The sequence below is a fragment of the Protomyctophum parallelum genome (genome assembly GCF_964188405.1).
Source record: "Protomyctophum parallelum genome assembly, chromosome: 6".
NCBI classification, from domain to species: Eukaryota; Metazoa; Chordata; class Actinopteri; order Myctophiformes; family Myctophidae; genus Protomyctophum; species Protomyctophum parallelum.
Genome location: NC_139701.1, coordinates 31,555,807 through 31,580,626, shown reverse-complemented (window position 1 = coordinate 31,580,626; position 24,820 = coordinate 31,555,807). Strand labels below are relative to the sequence as shown.

At 42.2% G+C, this 24,820-nt stretch overlaps 1 protein-coding gene across 2 annotated transcripts in view; it reads left to right on the top strand.

The window, feature by feature from the left end:
- Positions 1–6,059: 6,059 nt before the first annotated feature.
- The window catches only part of hmcn1 (hemicentin 1), a 236,173-nt gene continuing 217,412 nt past the window's right edge, over positions 6,060–24,820 (top strand). For both annotated transcript variants that reach the window (XM_083767894.1, XM_083767893.1), the window contains exon 1: positions 6,060–6,505. In XM_083767894.1, the coding sequence (XP_083624020.1) occupies positions 6,244–6,505 (262 nt within the window). In that variant the 5' untranslated portion in view covers positions 6,060–6,243. The remainder of the gene's footprint in view (positions 6,506–24,820) is intronic.

Sequence of the window (24,820 nt, the reverse complement as noted above, 5' to 3'; positions counted from 1 at the left end):
GGTGAGACAGAAAATAGCAGCCAGGAGAATGAGACTATAGCAGGACACTGCCAAAGACACCAAGAGCTGCCAGCCAGCAAGTTCGTGCTGTGGGAACCAACACACGGGCACTGGTCACGAGAACGTCCCACATTAACATATGTGGAATTGTGGATGTACTCAAGAAATGACGCAGGAGCGTAAAGTAGCAACGAACTGGCCAGATGTATGGAGAACCGGGATGACTGGAAGCAACAATGGAGGGCTCGTCTGAGGACGAACTAGATAGTCTCCTGATTGGCTGAAAATATGTCACCTACCTGATAATGTATTTTCTGTTTATTAAAGAGCTGGAGAGTTTATTAAATAAACACTATAGCAATGATTACTATCACAATATAGTGATTTAACAAAAAACATCACTACCCTATAAAGTGAAGTGCTTCTTTGGTTGTCATTAATTTAGGATCAGGATGTGTCTTGCAGTTAGTTGTACTGGTGCTTGTGCAACAGTATAGAGGAGGTTATGTAACTCTAACATCTGCATCAATTTGTTTGTTTGGTTTGGACATGTTTGGTAGCTCAGTAAGCCAACCACTCCAATCCCCTGTACACCTGCCAAGCCACCAGTCCCTTCCTGTATCTGACACGCCAAAGACTGTAGCCAACCCCGGTCAGTTTATCATAGATGGTCTTGCACTTGTTGAAGGCCTCTGCGGCAGGCTTCCACTGCTGCAGCTCAAATTCCACCATGCCCTTGAGGTAGGCAGTGTAGGCCTGTGCCTCCAGCTTTGTCCTGGCATCAACACAGGGACTCTCACAGAGCTTTTCCAGCCTCTCATCGTGTTTGTCAGCCTTACGCAACCGTGCCAGTGAGTGGAAGCGCTTACAGGGTTCTGTAATCGCTTCCTGCTTCAGATCTGTGGCATAACCCCATGCCCGCTCTGCCTCCATAAGAACACTTAGTAGGTACCTACTGTCAGAAAGCATCTCACTATTAATTCGATCGGAATCGATCTAGCAAGATCTGATAAGAATAAAATACAATCATCTGCATATAAAGACAAGTGATTCTCTAGGTCTCCAACTTTTATACCACTGATCAAGGGATGTGACCTTATTGATATAGCAAGTGGTTCCAGAGAAATTACAAAGAGCATAGGTGAAATTGACGAACCCTGAGGGACCCCACGAAATAAGTTGAACGGTAAAGAGGTCAAATCATTTGAACAAACCGAGGCAGAGGAGTCAACAGAAAGGATATCAATCCATCTACAAAAATACTCTCCTATTCCAAAACGCTTAAGGACCTCCAGCAGATAAGGCCACTGGAGTCTGGACCTCATCAAAGGCACGCTGGGCATCCAGCGACAATATAGCCTTATCCGGAGACCCTTCATATGTATTGATTATATTGAGCACCCTTCTCACATTGTGGAATCCTTGACGATTCATGACAAAGCCATTTTGATCATTTTTAATTATCGATGTTACTTACTCTACCTTTAAGTCAATATTATTATTTTAATATAGGATATCTAACTAATGATTTTAGATTTAGACGGAATGCGTCTGCAGATATTGCGCACTGTGATTGGCTGCCTTGCATAATGGGTGTGCTACAGGGGACACCCGTTATAAGTGACAGATAGGGGGGGGGGGGGGGGGGACAGAAGGGGGAGAGAGAGAGAGAGAGAGGGAGCCGAGAGAGAGATAATGGGTATGTATATATGTCATATCGACGAACGTGTATGGACTATATAATTATAGTGAGATCAGTAGTTCTACAACAAGATCCCTCTTGTCACTCACATTTGTTTGCCATGCTAAATGCTCGCAAGGTTTTCTTACATCATTTAATATGCATATTGGTTGGAATGATTTGGATTTTATTTGAATATGTTTCCATGAGTTTCCATCCATTGCATCCATGTTCACCATTGTTTGAAACCCAATTACTTAGTACTGCAGCTAAAACTGCTTTAGAAGTCAGACAGAAATGACATGACATATATCAAAGTGGTGATTTAGGCTCAAACCATTAGAAATATGTTTGAGCCACATCAACAGATATGTCTCTGTGTGTGCGCGTGTGTGCGTGTACTGTTGTAATGCACGTAACTCGAGAACCGTTTGACCCACCGACTTCACATTCGACACACGCGTTCCACACCCCCACAGGGAGTGCAGTGCCAGGTATCGAGTCGGTTGGACCCACGGTTCTCCAGAACCACCACAAAAGACTCTGGTCATGCAGCTCTGCCAGTGGGCCTAATGAGGCCAACTCCTTTCATCTGGGCCAGGCTCTGCCAGTGGGCCTAATGAGGCCAACTCCTTTCACCTGTGCAATTTCCAGGCTCTGCCTCAGCCAATTGAGGCTCAACCAATCAGGCTCTGCCAGTGGGCCGAATTGATTGCCAAGTGCAAGTACACTTTTCACAGTCAGTTTGCAAACTCCACACACAGGCACATACACAAATCTCCATGTGGGACACCGGCTGACAGTTAAAACGGATGCTATGACAACGTATATCATTAGGTTCCCAACTTGCATCGTTCCCAAATAGGCCGGTGGCCAACTGCGATGGGCACATACAGGTCTAGTCCTACTACCGCCACTTCTCTGTGTGCGTGCGTGTGTGTGTGCGTGTGTGTACGGTTGTAATGCACGTAACTTGAGAACCGTTTGCCCCACCGACTTCAAATTCGACACATGCGTTCCACACCCCCACAGGGACTGCAGTGCAAGGTATCAAGTCGGTCGGACCCACGGTTCTCCAGAACTACCACAAAAGGCTCTGGTCAGGCTCTGCCAGTGGACCTAATCAGCCTAAATCCCCTCACCTGTGCAATTTCCAGCCTCTGCCTCAGCCAATTGATTGCCATGGCAACCCCACACCTGCCAATTGATTACTCAACCAGTCCACTTTTCATTCAGTTTGCACTTTTCACACACAGGCAGACAGACAGATAGAGAGTTATCCATGTGAGACAGACAGATAGTTAAAATGGGTGCTATGACAATGGGTATTATTAGGTTCCCAAGTTGCAATGTTCCCAAGTACTGTAGGCCGGTGGCCGACGGGTACGTACAAGGTCTAGTTAAATATTAAAAAACGTTTTAAAATACATGTTGTAGTTCCTTTAAACAAAACGCATAGTAGATTAGAACTCAAGCTCTGCGTCTCATCATCATAGGTTTTGAGATTGTAGATTGTAGATGTCCTCATATTTGTTCACTAGACATTTTTACCCAGAATTTTACTAGACCTGGTTACTGGTTCAAATGCTCATATTCAAACTGATTTAGCCATGTGTGACAATTCAGTGACTCCCAAGTACAAAAACCATGCATTGAACAAAAGTGGGGAACTATAAGTGGTAGACTAGCGCCGTCCAGTGTCAATTATGTGAACTGCTTCTTGTAAGGTTTTTGTTAAAGGTTAAAGAATTTTGCCAGAGCCAGCATGTGGGTCTTTGAGATCTTAAAAAATATTTTGCCTTTGAACATGAAATGTATTTTTCATGTTGCCATTGTTGTCACCCGCACGCACAGTCGCACACACACATGCACGCACGCACGCACGCACGCACGCACGCACGCACGCACGCACACACACACACACACACACACACACACACACACACACACACACACACACACACACACACACACACACACACACACACACACACACACACACAGAGATCAGATCTCACAGAACACCTATCCTATTCCTATTCTTATTCTTAGTCCATATAGAGACATTATTCTCAATCTATTATATTATTGGGTTCAAGGTTCAAGGTTGTGCTTTATTGTTACATCTTGTGTACAGGCACATAAAAGTAAAACTTTTTTTGTTTTGCTTTCTTCAGACAATGCAGTAGCAAATATATAATATAACATCAAACAGCAAAAACACAGCAAACAGGGATAGCTCTCCCACAGAAACCAACAACTTGCAAAAGACAAGACAAGACTCAACCATTTACTATTGAAGTTTCAGTAATCCAGGCCTCAATATATCTTGACCCCTGTTTTAATTGCACAATAGGCTGCCTACAAAGCTCCCTCACAGGTAGGAAACATTTAGAGGTCATCCATAGCAGTGAGAGTGACATTTAGGGAAATATAAGACATACCACATCCCTGCCACTATGTTCATATTTGATGCAACACAGCTTTATTATTGTTCATTTCAAGTTTAATTTTTTTATTGCACGAGGTACAGTCAGACATTAAAGCAGTAGTATGCAACTTTCCTCTTTTACTCTGGATTGAACCTGGTTTCCTGCTCAAGAGCTGAACATGTTACTATTGAGTTAATAGATAAATTGAATCATGACCATCAGGTCACCTGTGTCTAGGTGAGACATAACCTTTGACACGATCTAAATGTTTCAATAGAAGACCAGGGAGACAAAGTTATATTGTATTAACATACTCATTACAGATTGGACAAAATTAAATTTTATTCATTAAAGAATCACACTCGTGTGAAGTGAGGGGCGCTCTAATATATATCATCATACATCATCACATTCCGGCCAATCATTTTAGGCGTCCTCACTTTTCGGAGGACTTTTTCAGGGCCGCTAGCCCCTCCAATGTCCAGCTTTGAGTGTTTGTTTGAACACAAACATTGAAGACAAAAGTGTGTAAACACAAATATTGAAGACAAAGGTGTGTATGGGCATGAAGTGTGGGTCATGACAGAAAGAATAAGGTCGCGAATATTAGCGGCCGAAATGAGTTTTCTTCGACGGGTTGCTGGCATCTCCCTTAGAGATAGGGTGAGAACTGAGAAGTTCATATGAGAGAGACTCGAAGTAGAACCGCTGCTCCTTCACCTGGAAAGGAGCCAGCTTAGGTGGTTCAGGCATCTGGTTAGGATGCCTCTCGGACTCGGACGTCTCCCAGGGAGGTCCTCAAGGCACGTCCCACTGGGAGGAGACTGGCTGAGCTTGATTGGCTGAGAAAAGTACAATAAATAAATAATAAAGGTGAGGTCAGAAATGTGAAGTGCCAAAAGTGATTTGTGATGATTTAATTGCTGAGCCCCTCACCTCACACAGGTGTGTTTTTATCCTCACATTCCGTGCTCAGCCAATCAAATCATCGCTATATATAAGGTATACACACAAACACACAGCTGGGCATATAGCGCCCCTCATCAATAAGTTAGCCTACATAGTGATTGAGGCTTTAAGGCTAAAAAGATAACACAAAAAGGATATATATATATATATATATATATATATATATATATATATAGGCTATATATAACTTTTAGTCCATTATCTATTTTATCCCCTTTATTCTGACCTTGCTTGTGGAGAGAAGCCTACCTGTTCACACAACAAGTAGGCCTACTCAAGTAGGCTTAATAAATAAATTTTGGCGAACTGAAAGCTCTAGCACTGTGCACTAAACACTCAAACACCAGCTTTATACACTTGATGCAGATCTAATATGTAGGCATAGGGCTTACCATCAAAATGGCACCGGTAGACGTGACACAGTGCCACTGATGCCAGTCTAAATTAAAATGAATTAGGCTGCTTTGGAAGTCTAGGATACAATTGTAATGTAGATTGTTTCGTTTTATATATAGAGCCCAACGTGTAGATATTCATTTTATGTTATTAGATAGGCCTACAATAGTTCAGACCCTAGTGTTAGTGAGTGCTGACAATCGTTGCGGTTTTGTGATTTATTTATTTATTTATTTTCAGTATGTAGGTTACAACCAAACAACCATTCACTATTTTTGTCTGAATAAATAAATGAATGTGGCATGCCGCATGCTTATGAATCTTTACGCGCGAGGTCCATCTTGTTGGTGGCCCCAAACTTTTCGTCCAATCAGAGCCCCGCTGTTCTGCATGGAGTCATTATAGAGCCTTTCTTCTGCCCACCTCCCAAGTGTTCACAGAGAGAGAGCTGAACAAGAGACCAGCTGAGAAGTAAGAGCTGCTAACGAGCCTTGGAGAGACCTCAGACGTTCCACGGAGCAAAGAGGGTCTGAAGTCGAGCGCATAAAATCTGCAGAAAACATCGGAAGCGCACAGCAGCATCAAGGAGGGAGTTTCTTTTGTTTTCTTTTACCCTTGTCTTGTCTATGCTGCTTGTAATTACGTTTGAGTGCATTTTTCACAGCCTAATGTCTTTATCTCGAAAGTTACGCTGAGGATCCAATTAGTGAGCGAGAAAGAGAAGATAACCCAGAACTTTGTTTGAAAAGACCAGTTGGTCTGAAAATGGACACCAGCGTTGTATGGCTGTCCATTGTGCAGGTACTTTTAGTGGCGTGTTCCACTGGGCAAGACACAGGGGCAGAGGACACGAAAGAAGAGATTCCGGAGGGGGCATCCACCTTGGCATTCGTCTTTGATGTGACCGGCTCCATGTACGACGACCTGGTCCAGGTTATCGAGGGTGCGTCCAAGATTTTGGAAATGTCCCAGAGCAGAACGAAGAGACCTCTGTATAACTTCGCCCTGGTCCCCTTCCACGACCCAGGTAAAGCAATGAATGAAATTACCGCGTTGTCTGAACCATGTCTATTGTAACATGTTGCAATGCCACCACCACTAAACGGCTCGGCCAGTGCGCTAAAAGTCACGCCAGTTAGTCCTTTATTGCGCATGGCAATTGTTTTGCAGTTTTTCATGCAGTCCTTTAAGTTTATTTGGGCACGGTTCACGCTTTGAGATCAGGGCGCACAAGTACACAGAAATGTGAGAAATCTAATAGTTTGCTGAAACTTTGCTCTGTTCGCACCTCTAGAGTGGGGACTTTGGGGGTATTGTCTCCGAGTCCGCACGCAGATGTTCTGCCCGGCGGTCACTATCATTAGCATTCCGATTGAGTTAGTGTGTGGCTTGGTGCTCGGTGTTCTGCAGCCTTATGATTATCATCACACGTTAAGGTGCTCTTTCATTCGGAACAGCTAAAACCAAGAAAATGCATCAGTGCCTCGTTCTGTTTCAAAACAATTTATGGCTGTGGGTAAAAGATATACGCCATTTACAGGGGCCCGATATCCGAATGGGCATGCATGGGGAAACGTCATGGTGCATGTGAGTCTGTAATTACAATACGATGATGGGGAGGAGGAGAACCTTGCACCTTCAGTCAAAACGCAAACAAAGCTGCTGTCATGGCCTGGCGTTTGTGTGCTGAAGTTGAAGTGTTAAGTGGAAGGTGTCCGTCAGCGGAGAGTCGCAGCAATCCGCAAGTGCGCTATGCAATGCATACATGCGTGGCCCTCTCATTTCTATTAGGTCTACAAGACTATAGGTCTACAAGACTACACCATAAAGAAGAAAAATATAAATTAAGCGTCATCATACAAAATAATAGAGAAGAAAAGCACACTCAACCCATCTCACCACTGCAGCTGTAGAGGAAGCAGACACAGAGGACCTTATGACAGACAGGACAGGTATAGCAGAAACAGGCAGCCATGTGGAGCAGCAGACAGCTAAGATACTATATACTGTAGATATGGATAGAGAGGAGTGGGGTCTGGAGACTGGAGAGATCCCTATTCCAGATGTGTGCTCTCCTGCTACATTTCAGCTTGTCAGAAAATCTAAAGAATTCCTCAATCATGGCTTCAAGCCTCTGTCTCTGTGCCAACAATAATAGACATGTTCAAGTCAGAATTATGCTCAGTATACTATGAGTATAGACAAGTAGACGTACAACAAACCATGAATTCATAATTGCGCGTATTTTAGAATGAAGTCAAACAAATGAGGAATAGGACCGGTATAGATCTCCTTATACAGCATGGGAGCTTGTGGGCTTTTCAGCACAAATCCTTGCTTGTGTATTTGTCTGTGTGGTGCCAAGTGACATCCCCTGCCCCAGTAACTTGTGCCTTTAAATGTTTACGAGGATGTCAGAATGTGTTTGTCCAAACCCCCCAGGGGGACAGAGAAATGATTAGAACAGCACACTGAGAGTTTGGAGTAGCCCAAACGTTTCCCCGATGTCGCTTTACCTCTCTCTAACTCTCTCTCTCTCTCTCTCTCCATCCTGATCCTTGAAGAGAGTCAGGTTTGTTCTTGCAAAGGTTTTTATTTGGGGCTTGTCCAGTTTGAGATGTGTCCATTTTCTCTGTTTTCCGCCTGACCCAGAGTGATAACGCTGGGTCTCCTGTTTGATTTGGCTGCCTTTGAATTGAACACCAGAGCCCCCCGCTATTTACACTGCAATTTGACACTGTAAACACAGTAGTGTGTGTGTGTGTGTGTGTGTGTGTGTGTGTGTGTGTGTGTGTGTGCGCGTGCGTGCGTGTGCGTGTGTGTTTGTACAGTTTGTGCCTGTCTGTGTGTGTGTGTCTGTCTGTCAGTAAAACCTTTAGTGTGTGCCTGTACAAGGAAGAATGTGTTTGCGTGTGTTAGTGCTCACACATGCAACACGTGTGTGCACGTGTTTGTAAGTATGTGTGTGTGTGTGTGTGTGTGTGTGTGGGCGTGTGGATGTGTGCGCGTGAGGCGAGAGTGTCAGGAGGAAGCTTGGATATTGGGGTCAGGCTTGTGTGGGAAGAACCCGCAGGAAATCTCCCTCCTTTTCTCCATCCTGCAGAGAGAGAGAGAAAGAAAGCAAGAGGATACTTCACAAGTCATTTTACTGAGGCCCATGTAATCATGTGGACAAGTGACCTAATATTTGTGAATATAACCGGGGTGCATACTTAGTTTAGACTAGTCATTGGTTAGACAAGGTTTAGGTGTGCTGCCCCGTGGGAGGTTAGGGTTAGGCTGAGGGTTTGAGATAGGTTGTAGTTGTAGGACTAATGACTGGTCTAACCAATGACTAGTCTAAACCAAGTACTGTCTAAACTAAGTACTACAGTTTTCATCAACAATATCAGTTTGTGAACCATTTCTCAGTTATCAGAGACAGACATCCTGTTATTACAGAGCAAGCGTTGCAGCATTCCTGGAAATCCGGAAAATGTCAGCAATGTTTGGAAATTTGTTTAAATTATTTGAAAATGTGGGATCTTTTTTTAAATCTTTGCCTATAACTGCCAACCAAGCAATTCCAGGATATGTCATCATTGTCTTTGTTTAGGTGTTTGGGTGTTTTTCCCCACACCCCAATCAGTTTCTAGTGACCAGGAGGCACCCTTTGCCACCTCTCCACTTAAACCCAAATTATACTTTGTTGTATGACGGCATTGCAAACTGCAGATCTGTAAACTCACAATGCGTCACATCCGCATTACAGGCATTACAATGCTGCTGAAGTCCTGACACACACACATGTTGTCCCTCATAAACAATGTTTTGCCGTCAGAGGGAGTGTGTGTCCTGTGTGTATGTGCCAGTATGCATGTTTTATTGGTTGAGGTTGACATGGGTCAGAACACACTGCCTCTGGTTAGTGGGGGCGCTAGAATGCTGCACACAGATATGTGCAAACCCACATTTGCGCACACACATATTGTACATACACACCAATACCACCACACATACTGAAACATAAGGAAATATAAATCAAATTCAGACAGACAACTTGGATTGAAATATTGAATACAAAATATTTATTGAGTGTAAAAGTATCTACTGTTTGATTCAGCCATTCACAATAAAAAAAATACTCTTAACACACCCTTTTTACTCAGAGTTTGAGTCAGGATTTGACTTAGTACAGTATGCGTTTGAGATAATTCCCACTGCGGTGATGGCTGGCTAAACTATTCCCTTTGTGGCCTTAGTCTGTAGTTAGAAGGACCTGGGCGTGGAATGATGTCCGCTGATGATGGGATAGCCTCTGACCCCCGCCTCGTGATCAAAGGTGCTCATCTCGGAACGCCCTCTGTAACGTTCAGTGCTCTTCACTCCTGAGTCCTGCCCCATCTCTCTTTGTTTTACACCACTTTTTAGACGGGCAGTTCTTGTCTGAACTGCCCCACCCGTGCGAGATTACAAGGGGCCTGCGTTTAACTGGACAGAGTCAATAATGATGCTATTAGGCAGGAATGTCCCAAAAAGGGGATCTTTTTTTGGAGGATCAGATGAAGATGGGAGCGTGTCGGTCTACAGTGGACCTTTAAGTGTTTCATCTTTCCAAATTACCCGCCCTGGGATATTAAAATAGCCTTTAATTTTTAGGACTGTTTGTGCATCTTCTAACATGCCCTGTGGCGACTTGAGAGCAATAGTTTTAGACTTATAGACTCTGTTTGGCTTTGTAGTCGGTACACGGGGGTCCCGCCCAGCTTTCATCTTGGTCGCTTGTGCATACCTGTGGGCTGCTTGAGGAACACTGAGTACTCTGAGTTCAGGTTTGGCTTCAGCACCTTTATGGCCAAGAGCTAATAGAGATTCCAAGGTAAATTATGGATCGCGGCCCTATTGGCATTTTGGGTAATAGGATGATTATTGGCTGTAGAGCTGAGCAATACAACGATATTATATCGGTATCATGAGACTATAAGGATTTTGGATATCGTAATATTGTGATATGACAAGAGTGTCTTTTCCTGATTTTAATGTCATTATGCTCTATACTTAAAAAACGGTCAGATATTTTAACATACAAAAGTTGCAAAAATAGCAGATCTAGCTCACAACGCATTGCATAGATCAGCTATTGTTGAATAGATTCACTATTTGTGAAAAGTGATATATTAATGTTACAATACGATATTATCATCAGCATCAAAGTATTTGGTCAACAATATTGTTATATTTGTCATATCACCCAGCTCTAATTGGCCAATGCATGAGTTGTTACTTGCGCAAGCAGAGCATGCGTAATAGTTTTCGTTTGATGCGTATGTGCTGTGCCAGCATATGACGTAATGACTACTTGTGCTTGATATGGCAGTGTTGTCAGATTACATACATGTATACATCATACATGTATACATAGGGGCATTACCTTTAATCCTCCCGACACTATTATCGTCTATTACGTCACCATCGAAAACCACAGTATACGACCGCTAATCAACATATTCATATATACATAGAGGCATTTCCTTTAATCCACCCGACACTGATCGACATATACGTCACCATCTGTATAATTACGTAATGAAAGAATTAATTTGAAATGCTTAAATAGAATTACCTTCATGTTCCTTCCTGTTCTTCAACAGTTCTTCAATAGAAGAACATGAAGGTAATTCATGATCTGCTTTCACAGCAGATCATGCTTGCGCACTGGCTCTGCTTGTGTGCAACAAGCAAGTACACTCGATAGAGTGCAGTTCTAGTTTAGCATGAATCCACATGAGATTAATAACCCTATTTCTAAAGATCCTAATTTATTTCTGACATTCTTGTCTTTCTTAACCATCTTGGATTATTGGGCTCAGCTTCGTTTTGCCCTTTGACTTCTTGTGGATTCTGAGGCTCACTCAGAGGTCCTGAGAAGTTATGTGTCCTGGTTCTGACCTCTGGTGAGCTTTGATAGCATGTCTGATCTTTAATCTTTGTTATGATAGTATAATAGAATATCCATTTTGGCCTTTTCTGGCCAGCATGGCTATGCAAGGTCACAGCACCCCTCAGGTCATAGTATGAACGTGGGGGTCTGAACTTGAGACGGCAGTATGAGATGAGTAGAATGGACGGGTACATAATTAAAGAAGGGATGATGCATGTCTGGAAGTGATTTCAAGCTGAGAAAAAGAACATTTACTTAAATCCTCTGTCTGAAGTGGATTACAGTTTGATTAAAATGAATGAATTCAGCTTTGGCTTCTTTGGTTGTCTTCGAGATAAGCAAAGTGTACATTTTTTAAAGAAATATAACAATTGAAAAAGTCAAACATTTTAGCACCCTCTATTCTTAATGTGACTTAATTTATTAGTCAACCTGGTATTGTGGTACAGTTTAACTTAGTCTTACCCACAATCTTCGAGTGTTACATAGTGTGATAGTGTAACTAAACCTCCTGAAAGCTGCAAACGGAAGCTGTCATTTGTCATTTCTGTTCACCAAAATATATTTGAAAATATCCTTAAAATGTGTTTTTGGATTTCTATTTCTGCGGAGCAGCAAGCTGTAGGCCTATATGCTTTCACTAATTTGGTTTACGGTACGATTTACAGTACTTCACAACCGCAAAGACAAAACGGAAGTTGTTCGAGAGGGTAAGGACTGTATTAAGTGGTAGGGTAGTTCAGTCAGACAACTCACGAATAGATTAAACAATATTTATTGAAGAATGAGTAATGAGTGTGCATATGATATTTGACTTGGCGTTCGGCTCTGCTGGATTTCTCCCTGCTCGGCATGATTAAGCAACATCATAAAACATAAGAGCAGGGAGATAGATATACAATAACCCCCCCATGGGGAGCATAGATAGCAGAGCCCACCGGTGGTGCTGGGGTGGTGGTGGGAGAAAACATCACATACAACCGGGGAACCATGAGCAGAGGAAGGCAGGAAGAGCATGGAGTCTAGTGAGCTTAAGTAGCCTGCCCACTTAGTCAGCTGACTGCCGCATCAGCGAATGACGTGAGAGACTTGCACACACGTATACTCCCACATAGTAATGCAGCATGTTAACCCCTTGAGCATAGTATGGGCCTTTGAGCAAGCAAGAACCTCCCTTGAGGTTGACTGACTGAACTGACTCCGCCGCTCCGCGTGCTGCGTTTGATTAGTATTCGCCACAGGGAATTGGTAAGAATTCACAAGGAGACATGGATGGAGGTTGCTCGTAGGCACATGCAGTCTTTGTTGAAGGTAGCACAGCACAATTAAACAGCACATTATGGTAGTTTGGCAAGACACAATAATCTTTGTCTGTTCGTAAGTGTGGTTTTTGGGTCAGTGACGCACACAACTTAAATATTCATCAAGTAGTAAAGTGAACATATTAGATCTAAGAAATACACATCTCAGACAGTTTCTGCTGTGTTTCATTGTCTCTCCTTTCTTTGGACTGAGCAGAAAACTCTCAGCATTGGGGGCACCTCGACCTGAACTAATCAGTGCAGCTGCACTAAATGACAGTCAATTGTCAATCTAGATGAGGGCATTTACAGAAGTGAAAGGGAGGCTGTAGTTTTATTTGCAATTTCATCACTTCAGTTACACAGACTGTATGGCGGAAGCATTAGTAAACTGTGTGAGCCAAGAGTCTGTCTCGACTCGAGCGACTAATACCACTTAAGCCCTATTTAAAAATATATAATACCGTAAAAATAAATGTAGCTGCAAGCAGCTATAAGACAGGGTCAAGCCAAAAAAGAAAAAAGCTACAGTATCACAACACAACACTGCGGAACAACACAAAAATAGTTATTAAACCAGCTGATAAAGGTTCAAAAATAGTCATTTTAGATAATTTCCAATACACATATGAAGCCAACAGACAACTATCCAACACTAGATACTACACTCACATAGCAGCCAGCATACAACCACAGACTCAGATCAAACTCAGACAAATAATTACAACACTTTATCACCAAAACTACATCACCTCCAAACAACGCGACTTCCTCTATGGACCCGATAACCCCAGACGTAGGATTTTCTATTTACTACCCAAAATCCATAAGGATCCCCAGACATGGACTATTCCCTTCGAGGTGCCACCCGGCAGACTCATAGTGTCAGACTGCAGCAGTGAGTACTACCACATAGCACAATACATAGACCACTTCCTCAACCCCCTCTCCACCATACACGCCAGTTATTTAAGAGACACATATGATTTCCTGGAAAAAATCAAGCCCATAGCCGTGCCACCACACACATACATTTGGACATGTATAGACATTGACAGCCTTTACACTAACATACATATACAGCCACTGGTTTACAGGCAGTTAGAAATCTCTTCCAGAACAAGGTTATAATAGTTAACTAAAACTAACTAAAAAACAAAAACTAGAATTAAAAAAACATTTTAGTTAACTGAAACTAAATAAAAACTAAAAATAAATTAAAAACGATAACTAACTGAAACTGTATTGTGTGTTCACAAAACTAACTAAAACTAACTGAAATTATATAAAAGATACCCTTAGTTATAGTTTTTATCAATATTTATATGCATTTCGGAAATTCATAATATAAACTTTTTAAATTCATCCGATTAATTTCCTCATTTAAATTTACCCCTGTCTCTGACCACACCCAATATAGTCTACATCATCACCTGCACACAATGTCACAAACACTACATAGGAGAAACCGGACACACACTAGAAACACGCCTCAAACAACACTTATATCACATCCAACGAGCAGACATACACACAACTCTGTACACACACTTTCAATCCCATCCTATCGCTAACCTCATCATTTCAGGTCTGGAATGTGGAGTCCGTTGGACCAGTGGACAGCGGAAACTCATGGAACACAGATGGATAAAAAAATTACAAACTGTAACACCCACTGGTCTTAATGAAAGAAGTTGATTTTTATCCCCTTCCTGTTCATTTTTATGTAAAATAAATAAATGGTATCCAGGCCTTGCTGTGAACTTTTACTCCTGTTTGGTTTTAGGTTGGTTTATTAATGTCCTTTTTTATATCCATTTTACCATTGGGTTTTAGAGTATGGTTTAGGTATGCGGTCTAGCTTAAACTTGGACTCAGGGGGGTGGACGCCTCTGCCTTGCATAGTCCCCAGTGAATAGGCAGTTGGCCCTTCACTGGTAACCCTATTTTGGACTTATTTTAAATATATGAAGGTATTGCGGGCAGGGATTTTTACCAAAAAGCCCCCCCTTTTAAAATACATACACACATACATACCTACATACATACATTTCAGAAGTTTTAGCAGTTTTGAAGAACCCACTTTTAGGCCAGTGCACCAGAGCAAACTCTTGCCTTTTTTTAAACCCTACCCATTTTAACCAAATACATACACTAGCCTAAGCCTACTTGCTTAGGTATGCGGTCTAGCTTAACTTGGACTCAGGGGGGTGGACGCCTCTGCCTTGCATAGTCCCCAGTGAATAGGCAGTTTGCCCTTCACTGGTAACCCTATTTTGGACTTATTTTTAAATATATGAAGGTATTGCGGGCAAAAAAAAGCCCCCCTTTTAAAATACATACACACATACTACATACATTTTAGAAGTTGAAGCAATTCTTAAGGACCCACTTTTAGGCCAGTGCAGCAGAGCAAGCTTTTGCCTTTTTTTAAACCCTACCCATTTTAACCAAATACATACATACATACATACAGGTACGTACAGTATTTTATGCATTCTTTCCCAGCTGTCTGTGACAGTACTAGTAAAAATTACTTCCAGCTCTTTGTTGCATCTATACTACCTGCAGACATACTGTAAGTTTTGCCAGTCAGCATAAAAAGTACCTTATTAAACATAATTATAAGCAGGAACCCCAGTACCTTTACTGTGGCCCCCTCAATGAGGGCTTTCCTCAAATCACAATTTTTATAGTCAAATTATCCCCAAAAGATTTATGTCCATACACTTGTAGTTAAGAAACCTATTTTTGTTACAGGAGTTTATTGCACATATTCATTTGATTTTCATTGTGTTTTTTGTCTTATGCTTTTGGATCTGGAGTGCTCATTTGGAACACATTAGAATGACTGAACATTCCCATGGTTTGGTATGGTGTGACCTCATGTTGGCTGTGTTTTGAGAGAGGGATTTCTCTTTCTTTACCTTGTCCGATGTTCGTGTACATTTTAGTCAAAGCATGTGTTAAGGTTTCAGCAACAGGGCTGGCGTGTGCAGAATGACATGTATAGTGCCGCTTTTCACTTGGGCCATAAAAGCCAGTGTGATGCGGTTTCTCCCCTCTTGGCAGGCATTTTAAAAGGCTCGAGTGGTTTTGGTGTGTGTGTGTGTGAGTGTGTGTGTGGGAACAGCTGAGCCGCTCCTTGGACTATGTGGGGTTTCACTTCTGATTTTATTATTTGTGCGTTTGTCTGTCCACACAGTAAAATGCTCGGTGTTAATTTATCCATTTGTAACACAGAGTGTACAAAATGAATGTAACCAAACAGACTGTCAGGCTCTATTTTCGTATTTTCTAAACCCCTTATTCCTAAACAACTTTTTTACTCTTTTGAAAATAAGTTTTGAATAGTTGAAATTGCTGTACATCCAAAAAAATGTGTCGATCTACATCGACACATTGTGAACTTGTAGATTAGCAATTTTAACTATTCAAAAATGTATATGTATAGCCTAATGTATAATGTGTAATGTATGTATAATAGTAAAAAAAGGCAAAGTAGTTTAGTGATAAGGGGTTTAGCATGGACGAAAATAGAGCCTGGAGTTGACTGTGCACCCCCTCTCCCTAGAGTCTGTTGGCATGTTGTTTCAGTTAAAGATGAAACATTGTACATATCCCATTCTTCTCTCTCTCTCTCTCTCTCTCTCTCTGTCTTTCTCTCTCACGCACTTTCTCACGCACTGTTTCTCTTTTTGTCTTCCCTCGCTCCTGCTGTGCACTGCTGAAACATTTCCTGAAACGTTGCAAAATCCCGCTCTTGGCCGTCATGTCAGCGTCTGGACCAGTAGGCGTGTGTGTGTGTGTGTGTGTGTGTGTGTGAGGGGGGGGCAGAAAAAGTGGGAGCACAGGAGGATAGGGGGAGTGGAGGTGAAGCAACAGTGGAGCTCAGTGTTGGGAGGGAATCTCACAGTTAAAGCCTGTCAGTGACCTCTGCCCTCTGCCACTCTGGAAATCGTGTTGGGTTAGGGTATTGTGTATCAGGATGGTAAAGAGGGCAAACCTATAGAACAAGACATTCTCTGCGGTTCCACAGCTGAGAGAACAGTCTAAATTTGCTGTGTGTGCATGTGTGTGTGTGTGTGTGTGTGTGTGTGTGTGTGTGTGTGTGTGTGTGTGTGTGTGTGTGTGTGTGTGTGTGTGTGTGTGTGTGTGTGCATGCCTGCATGCATTTGTGCGCGTGTGTGTGTGGTCAAAAGTGCTGATATGCTGAGCTTTCCCAGCCCCATTAGAATTTATTCAGCCAAGCCAAAAGAAATGCACATACTAAACCCGAATAGATGCCTACCACACAGTGTGTGGCCAGGGAAATCAAGATTTTTTGGCTGTACAGCAATTTCAAATTTCAAGCTTATTACACTTTGCTTCAGGTGTTAAATCATGCCACCTGTAGATTTTCAGGAAAAAAGGCAAACATACTGTAGGACTTTACCCCATTTTCACAGATGCAGTACTGTAGAAAGTTGTGGTTTTTCTTTTCTTTTTCCCTATAATTCTTTTCCCACGTTTTTTTCAACCCATTTTTTTCACCCAGTGTCAATTATCTAATGTAATCCTGGGCGCTACACTTCCTCCAACCTGGGAGGGCAGCGGATTGACAGTCCGCTGAACACGTTATTCCAACCAGTTCCTTTCCCCTCCATCAGGCACCCCGGCTGGCTAGGTAGTTTAGAGACCAGGATTACTGCATGTTTTTGTGAGGGTACTTACCTACCCTATAGGGGACATGGGGAGAACATGCAAACTCCACACAGAAGGGCCCTTTCGCCAACCCCACCTCGGGGTTGACGCGGAGGAGAGAACCCAGGACTTTCTAGCTGTGAGGCGACAGCACTACCGCCTTTGCCACGTGCCCCCTGAAAGTTGTGGTTTCTTTCTGCTGTAAAAGGATACAGGCACGCTTGAGATGTTTTGTATATCTTTATACATGAAGTTAAATGCATTCATGTCAATTCTTTCTTTTGAAACTGTAATTCAAATGCAGATTGCCATTGTTTGTTGTTGTTTCTTGAGAGTGCATGACAGAACAGAACCAGCTATTAGGCAAGACTTTGTCTCCAAAATGGAGTCCACATGTTGAAACATCATGCTCATTTGTGTGTTTGCTGCCTGTGCCAGATTTTGAGCCTGACCAATATATCGGTTTGGCAAACATATTGGCCAATATTTGACTTTTATTTGACTTTTGTACCCAATAGCCAATACTAGGCAATAGAAGGCTTTCAGAAACTTAACAACACAGACACAGAGATTCCTTGCAAGGCCACAGCAGCACATCTCCCCTCCTCTCATTACTTATTTATTTTTGTCCTCTTCCACATCCACTCTCTCATCCCTGACTATGTTGTCAGGGCAAAGTAACGAGCACCTGTCTTACCTTCCTCTCCTGTTATGCTTTATGGTCGAAGGGGAAATTATGCCACACAGCTCTCAGGGACTGGGATAGATTTGGATGATGTCTGGGTTTAGTAAAATGTTTTTTTAACGATCATAAAGCTGTCACTGTAAGTATACTGGATTGATGGCCATGATCTGCTTGTTTTTGTTTTTCCGCATTTTTCACAGGTGGAGTTTAGCCTACTTAGACAATGCTTTACGACTTGAACTATAAACCTCACTATCAATCTATTGTTATTTTGCAGGAGACAGAAACGGGTCAAGTGAAGCAGCTGTCAGGAATGAATACAGTACATAGCAAAATGTACTTGTAAGGGTCCATATTTTTACACAGATTTATAGAGGTGGACAAACTGTGTTTTCTTTTTTTCTGACCACCGGAGATAAATAGAGGTCACAGGTCAGATCAAAGTAAATGCCTCGATGAATGTTATTATTCATCTCTCTTGTGATTTATACATTTTCATGCTCGTATAATTCTACTGCTTTACCATGTCTGTTTAGCGATAGCAACACATTTATAAAGCATTATATTTAGGGCATTCTTTACGGTGCAGCTCTGTTGGAGGCTAGCCGTCTATACGTCTGAGGGTCTGTTTGTCTGGAGATACTCTCGCAAAATGCTGAACTGATCAGCGCCAGATTCACACTGCCAGTAGGCTAAAGACATTCTTCCATCTGCCTCCTCTGACACATATTTTATAGTATTTAACAAAAAAAATCATAATCAAAGCCAAAGGGACTTGGATCTGTCTGAAACACTGCATCATTATTTAGATATACAGCTCTATCCTATGTAGTGATGGGAGATTAATCGGCAAAGTGGGCAAACACATCGGTATCTGCCGATTTTAGTTGATTTTTGGCATCAGTCTGATTATTAATCGGTCCGATTGTCTTTACAGATAAACAAGCCCAAAGTAACAGCTTGAACAGATCTACCACCTCACAATTATAAATATAAGGTATTAAAGTTAAATCTGACTTGCCTAAGCCTGCAGTGCAGATAAAGTGTTACATGTATTTTTCAGAATGGACAAAATTATTTTAATTTTAAAATTTCTGAATGAGATCATATTGGCATCGGTAATATCGGTTATCGATCATAACAGCAATGAATTATATCGGATATCGATATCGACCAAAATGTCTCATCGGCACATCCCTAATCCTATGCGATGCCTTACCCACCAGCATTAACCACAATCCGTGAATTACGCATTTAGGAGCTTCCACTATCTGTAAATGGTATCTTGCAGCCACACAACCCACTATACATGATGCCGACTCCTATATTTGCGGGTGGAGGTGTGTATAGGTGTGTTGATGCGCTTTCTCTATAATTGCTATCTTGCCCACACAGATTAGGGACAGCGAAAGCGCCTCCTCAAACCACCCGCAATGCGAATCCGTCTGAGTTGGAGCTGCCTCGATGCACAATGTTGCAGAACATTCACAGCTCAGAGGTCTCGTTCTGTCTTAATTCTCCAAAAAGTCCCTGCTTAATTGTGAGTTACACTGTGTTTGTCGCAGAGTGGATGATAGAGGAGCTACTGGACACACAAAACAACCCTCTGTATCAAATCTAAATGTATTCCAAGGCAGCAACACGTCGCTCTTACATGGGCCATAGTGTAAGGCAAGATACAGTATCACTGGGCCTAATGGGTAATGGATACATTAATGGATTTCTTAAAGGCAATGGCATGTGGCACCCTGATTGGTTTAAATATTGTAACGCCCAAACCACAATGCTAAATCCCCAAATTACGGATTTAGTGCCTCTGACGGCAAAAAAATAGTAAAAAAAGGCAAAGAAGTTTAGGGATAAGGGGTTTAGCGCTGACGAAAATGGAGCCCTATAGAGTCAGACACACGCACACTCACACACACACACACACACACACACACACACACACACACACACACACACACACACACACACACACACACACACACACACACACACACACACACACACACACACACACACACACACACACACACACACACACACACAGCACACCGTACTTGCTAGTATATCCTCCAAAACCCAGATGTGTTCCAGCTGCATGTGTCTGTTGTTTACCCTTTCTAGACAGGCTGCAAGTGTCCGGCTGGCACATCCCAAAGGTCAAATGTCCATTATATAACTCCACACACAGGAGTTGCCCATTTCTCTCTTTAGTGCTTATCTGTAATGTAATCTGCTAAAACTCATATTCGTCATGCCTTTGTTCTCTCCTTGCCAAAATATTTGTCGGAGGTTGTCTGCATGTGCATATTGCACACCACTAGATTTCTGTAAATTGGCACTCAGTGACTTTGATACGTTAAAGGTTTCATGATATTCATTTTCATTTATTTTCATTTTTTATTTTAGGTTTTATGATCTCAATTACACCCAAACAACCTGAACTTTGAACATTCAGTGGATTTCCTGTGGTCTGGGGTTTTCTCTGTGTGTTCTGAAGCCGTTTGAGCTGCAATGAAAAGAGGCAAAATCCCTCAACAGTGCTGGCAAATTGTTATGTCATATATGGGATTTGTGGACTGTTACATATCAGAGCACTTGTTTGAGCCCAATTTTTCAGAAAATCCCAGACCACAGAAAATCTACTGAATGTTCAGGTTTTTTGGGTGCAATTGAGCTCAGAAAACCAGTCACCAGACCTTTAATAACTTAGCATCCCTATTTTGGGGCTTACAATTCAGCGAAAATAGCCGATCTGATCTGCTATTTGGCCGAAGATATTTTGTGTGTAGCGAAAACAGGAGGGTGCCTGGTATAGATCTTTTGGGAATCTGGTCAACTAAGTATAGGTTTTAAGTGTTAATCGCCTCTTGCCTGTATCTTTGTTTCGGGACTGGCATTTGGACATTCAATCTCTGCAGTCAACGGACCACACACGGACCATTCCATTCTGAACTAAGGACAACTTCCTCATAGAAATTCACAAATCCACATACATACATCATACATGCTCCTATTGGACTTGCGGTGAGAATTAGACCAAAGCGTCTCACTGCCAACATCTGACTTTGTTTATATGCTTGTCCAACTCAACAAAAGACTGCTATTCTGGGCTGGCAGTTGTCACCGGCCCGGACCCCAGCTCCCACCAGACCAGACATAAATGGGGCATCAACAAATAATATGTGGTAACAAGCTGAAGTCATCATTCACTCCCTAGCCATTATCTACTATTATGCATTCATGATTTCTGAATGATGCTGAACAGCACCAAATGATAATCACACACATATGGGCTACATTGGCACATAAGTAGCCTACAGTACAGTAAGATATGTCATAACTTTGGCAAAGAGTCTTGTATACAACTCCAACCATTGTTTCCTGGGAATGATACGTCTGGTTTGTCCTGTAAAATCTAATTATATTGTGTAATACATTTACTTGTCGGTTTTATTTGTTTGATAGAATGTTTGTTATATTGATCACAGTGCTAGAAGGAAGTTCAGTCAGAACTCACATAAGTCATTCATATTGCTTAGGGTTTCCACCTGTCAACACGAATAACTTTCCCCCAACGTAAAAATTGTGAGAACCAAGGCTCTGTTCTATCATAATAGTACAGGCAAGTGGCATCTCCAATTACATTGTTATTTGTCTACGCTTTCACAGACAAGTTCTTAAACAACCACACTACTGTACATACAACACATTCACCAATACACAAAATCAAGTTCTATTGTACTCGAAAAACTGACAAAAGAACGATTTACTGAGTCCCTTGTTGTTATAAAATATTTCTTGCGCAGCTCTTCACTGATTAGTGTACAATGGGGAGTGACGGGGAGATGGAGCCAAGCAGGAGAGAATGCAACACAGAGAACATGAGCTGGATTCAAACCCACTAGCACATGGATTGTATCAAAAACCACCGAGCCGACAGAATGTCCCCAAACTTGTGAGTGAGGTCAGCGCTGGTAGCTAGGAACACTTCTTTCAATTCAGATCATCATGCACAGCGGAAAGTGTTAGCAGGCCCCGGAGAGCAGATCCTGTTGGGCCAGCAGGTTACCGTAGCACCGGCTACACATACAATGAAACACATAGAATCATGTGCACACATTTATACATGTATGCACTCAAGTCATGAAAGCAATGGCATGTATCCCCCCCCCCCACACACACATGCACATGCACATGCACACGCACATGCACACACACACGCACACGCGCACACGCACACACATACACATACACATACACATACACATACACATACACATACACATACACATACAGTACATATACACTTGCACAAATGTCCACAAACACATTTCTGTTTTCACCGAAGAGATTTGGTGTAGAGGGCAAAATGACGTGACCAAGTATAGAGTTAGACCCCTGGGGGACTGGTCAACAAAGTTATGTAAGGTTAAGTGGTTAATCATTGACAGTTATGTGTTATGCGCGCCACCCTAGACACACAGGTTAATTGTGTCTTCTGTGTTGTGTCTCCAACAGCAAATCATCCAGTCAGATGGATGATTGGCATAGAGCTCATGGCTGCTGTCTCTGGAACACACTCCCTGTCAGCCCATGCATCTGGCAGGGATTACATTTCTGTGTGTGTGGTGTGTGGACTGGGTTGACTCTGAGTGGGTTTGTTGGGGTGGAGGGGTATTGCCAATGTGTATGCAAGTACGTGCAGTGTGTGTGTGTGTGTGCGTGCGTGCGTGTGTGTGTGTGTGTGTGTGTGTGTGTGTGTGTGTGTGTGTGTGAGTGCGTGCGTGCGAGCGAGTGTGTATCTCTTCATTTAGTTCATGAGCACAAATGCCAGAGGTCTATGGTTGTGGTTCTGTGGTGCCAGCCCAGGACCCATCCAAGCCTTTTTTCAGGGAATCTAAAAAGGGAAGGCAGTCAGGCACCAATGCAATTCCAGGTCTTCTGCCTGATGGTTGCTCCCCCCCGGTCGTTCTCTCTGATGGTGCTTTCAGGAATCAGTTTCCATCACAGTGGAAAGCAAGCCTGTTGTCAGTTCTGTTGCCCTGGGCTAAACCTCAGTCATTTTGTCAGCAGTTGCTGAAGTCAAATGGAGAGAGGGACAGACACTCAGAGAGAGAGAGAGAGAGAGAGAGAGAGAGAGAGAGTGACTGAGAGCAAAAAGTGCTAGAAAGAGAAAAGGAAAAGATGGAGAGGAAGCAAGACATGCCTGCACGATTGACAAGCTTTGGAGCCCAGACAAACCACTCTCAGCAGGGAAGAGAGAGCGGAGGAGTGATATTATATGACTCTTCACTGTCAGAAAGAGATTGGTTTGTTTGAGGTTGGTTTGTGGCATCTGGGCTATGAGAACAATAGAAGAACCACCCGAGAGAGACAGATGGGAACTGTAGGAATATTTCTGATTCCCACATTTTGTTATGATCAGTTCTGTACACGGTTTCATTATACCACCTCTAAACAGGAAGACTAGGATTTCACCAAAGTACTGATGATGAAAAAGTTCTGAAAGTTCTGTATTCTATAGCTGGTGTTCGTCGCCTATTGAATGAACCTTTTGCCCTTTTAGATTAGAGATCTGTGTTTACCACATGTTTCCATACTGTTAAAAGTAAAATAGCAACTCACCGTGAGGTAATTACAGAACACGATGTACATCATCATGTACTTGACATGCTACATTTATGTGTGCATGACGTGTGTGTGTTTGTGTTGACTGTGTAGGTTAAGGTTTGTTGGTGTTACACAAACATTATTCTCTTGCGTGTGTGTGTGTGTGTGTGTGTGTGTGTGTGTGTGTGTGTGTGTGTGTGTGTGTGTGTGTGTGTGTGTATGCACACTCACAGAGGCCCACTAATTACACACTGTACAGTTTCACATATGTTTTCTCAGTGGGATTGATTAAGTGAATTATCCCCCATGGCTGACAGTCAGGGTATAGCAGAGCCTCTCTGAGCCTGGCAACTTTTCAACTGAGTCAGCAAGATGACACAAAGCTCTCTGTTACAGCCTCTGGTTAGTGCTGTAACATGTAGGCATGCAACAGTTAATCAAACTGAACAATTTAATATATTATAAAAATGTATCAATAATTGATTTTGAATAAAAACCTTTACTAGACCTGCATGCCCGTTGGGCACCAATCAACTTGGGAACAATGAAAATTGGGAATGCATGCCTCACCTGCTTATGCAATAAACCTTGTACTCGTGGTACCCACCTGTCTGTGTCCCTTTGAATGAATATGAATGATGAATAGTTTATTTCGGTCTTAAATCATACATATACAAGGTCAATCATAACAAACTTTACAGAGAGTGCTTGGACCGAAAAGGTGTATAGGCTGAAGTTGTATAGTGCATGCTTTTTATCCTTATAATATACTAAAAACAAACAATAACAAAACAAAGAAATAACAAAGAAAGAAATTCGGTCGATTCACATAGTGAAAATAATAATTATAAAAAAGGTTTATAATTAAGTTTTATATTTTTCAAATATTATCTTAAAACATATTTTTGAATTTATCGAATTGCACATTTTTAGGTTAATTATTCCATATTTCTCTTGCCATAACTGATGACATCTTTTTTATGTTTGATTAATGAAATATGTTATTTCTAACACGCACGCACGCACGCACGCACGCACACACACACATAGCCCTCAGCTCATAACGGTTTACTTTCATTTGGAACAATTGGACAACTCAGTTGGATTGATTCCTATAGCCTACGGGTATATCGT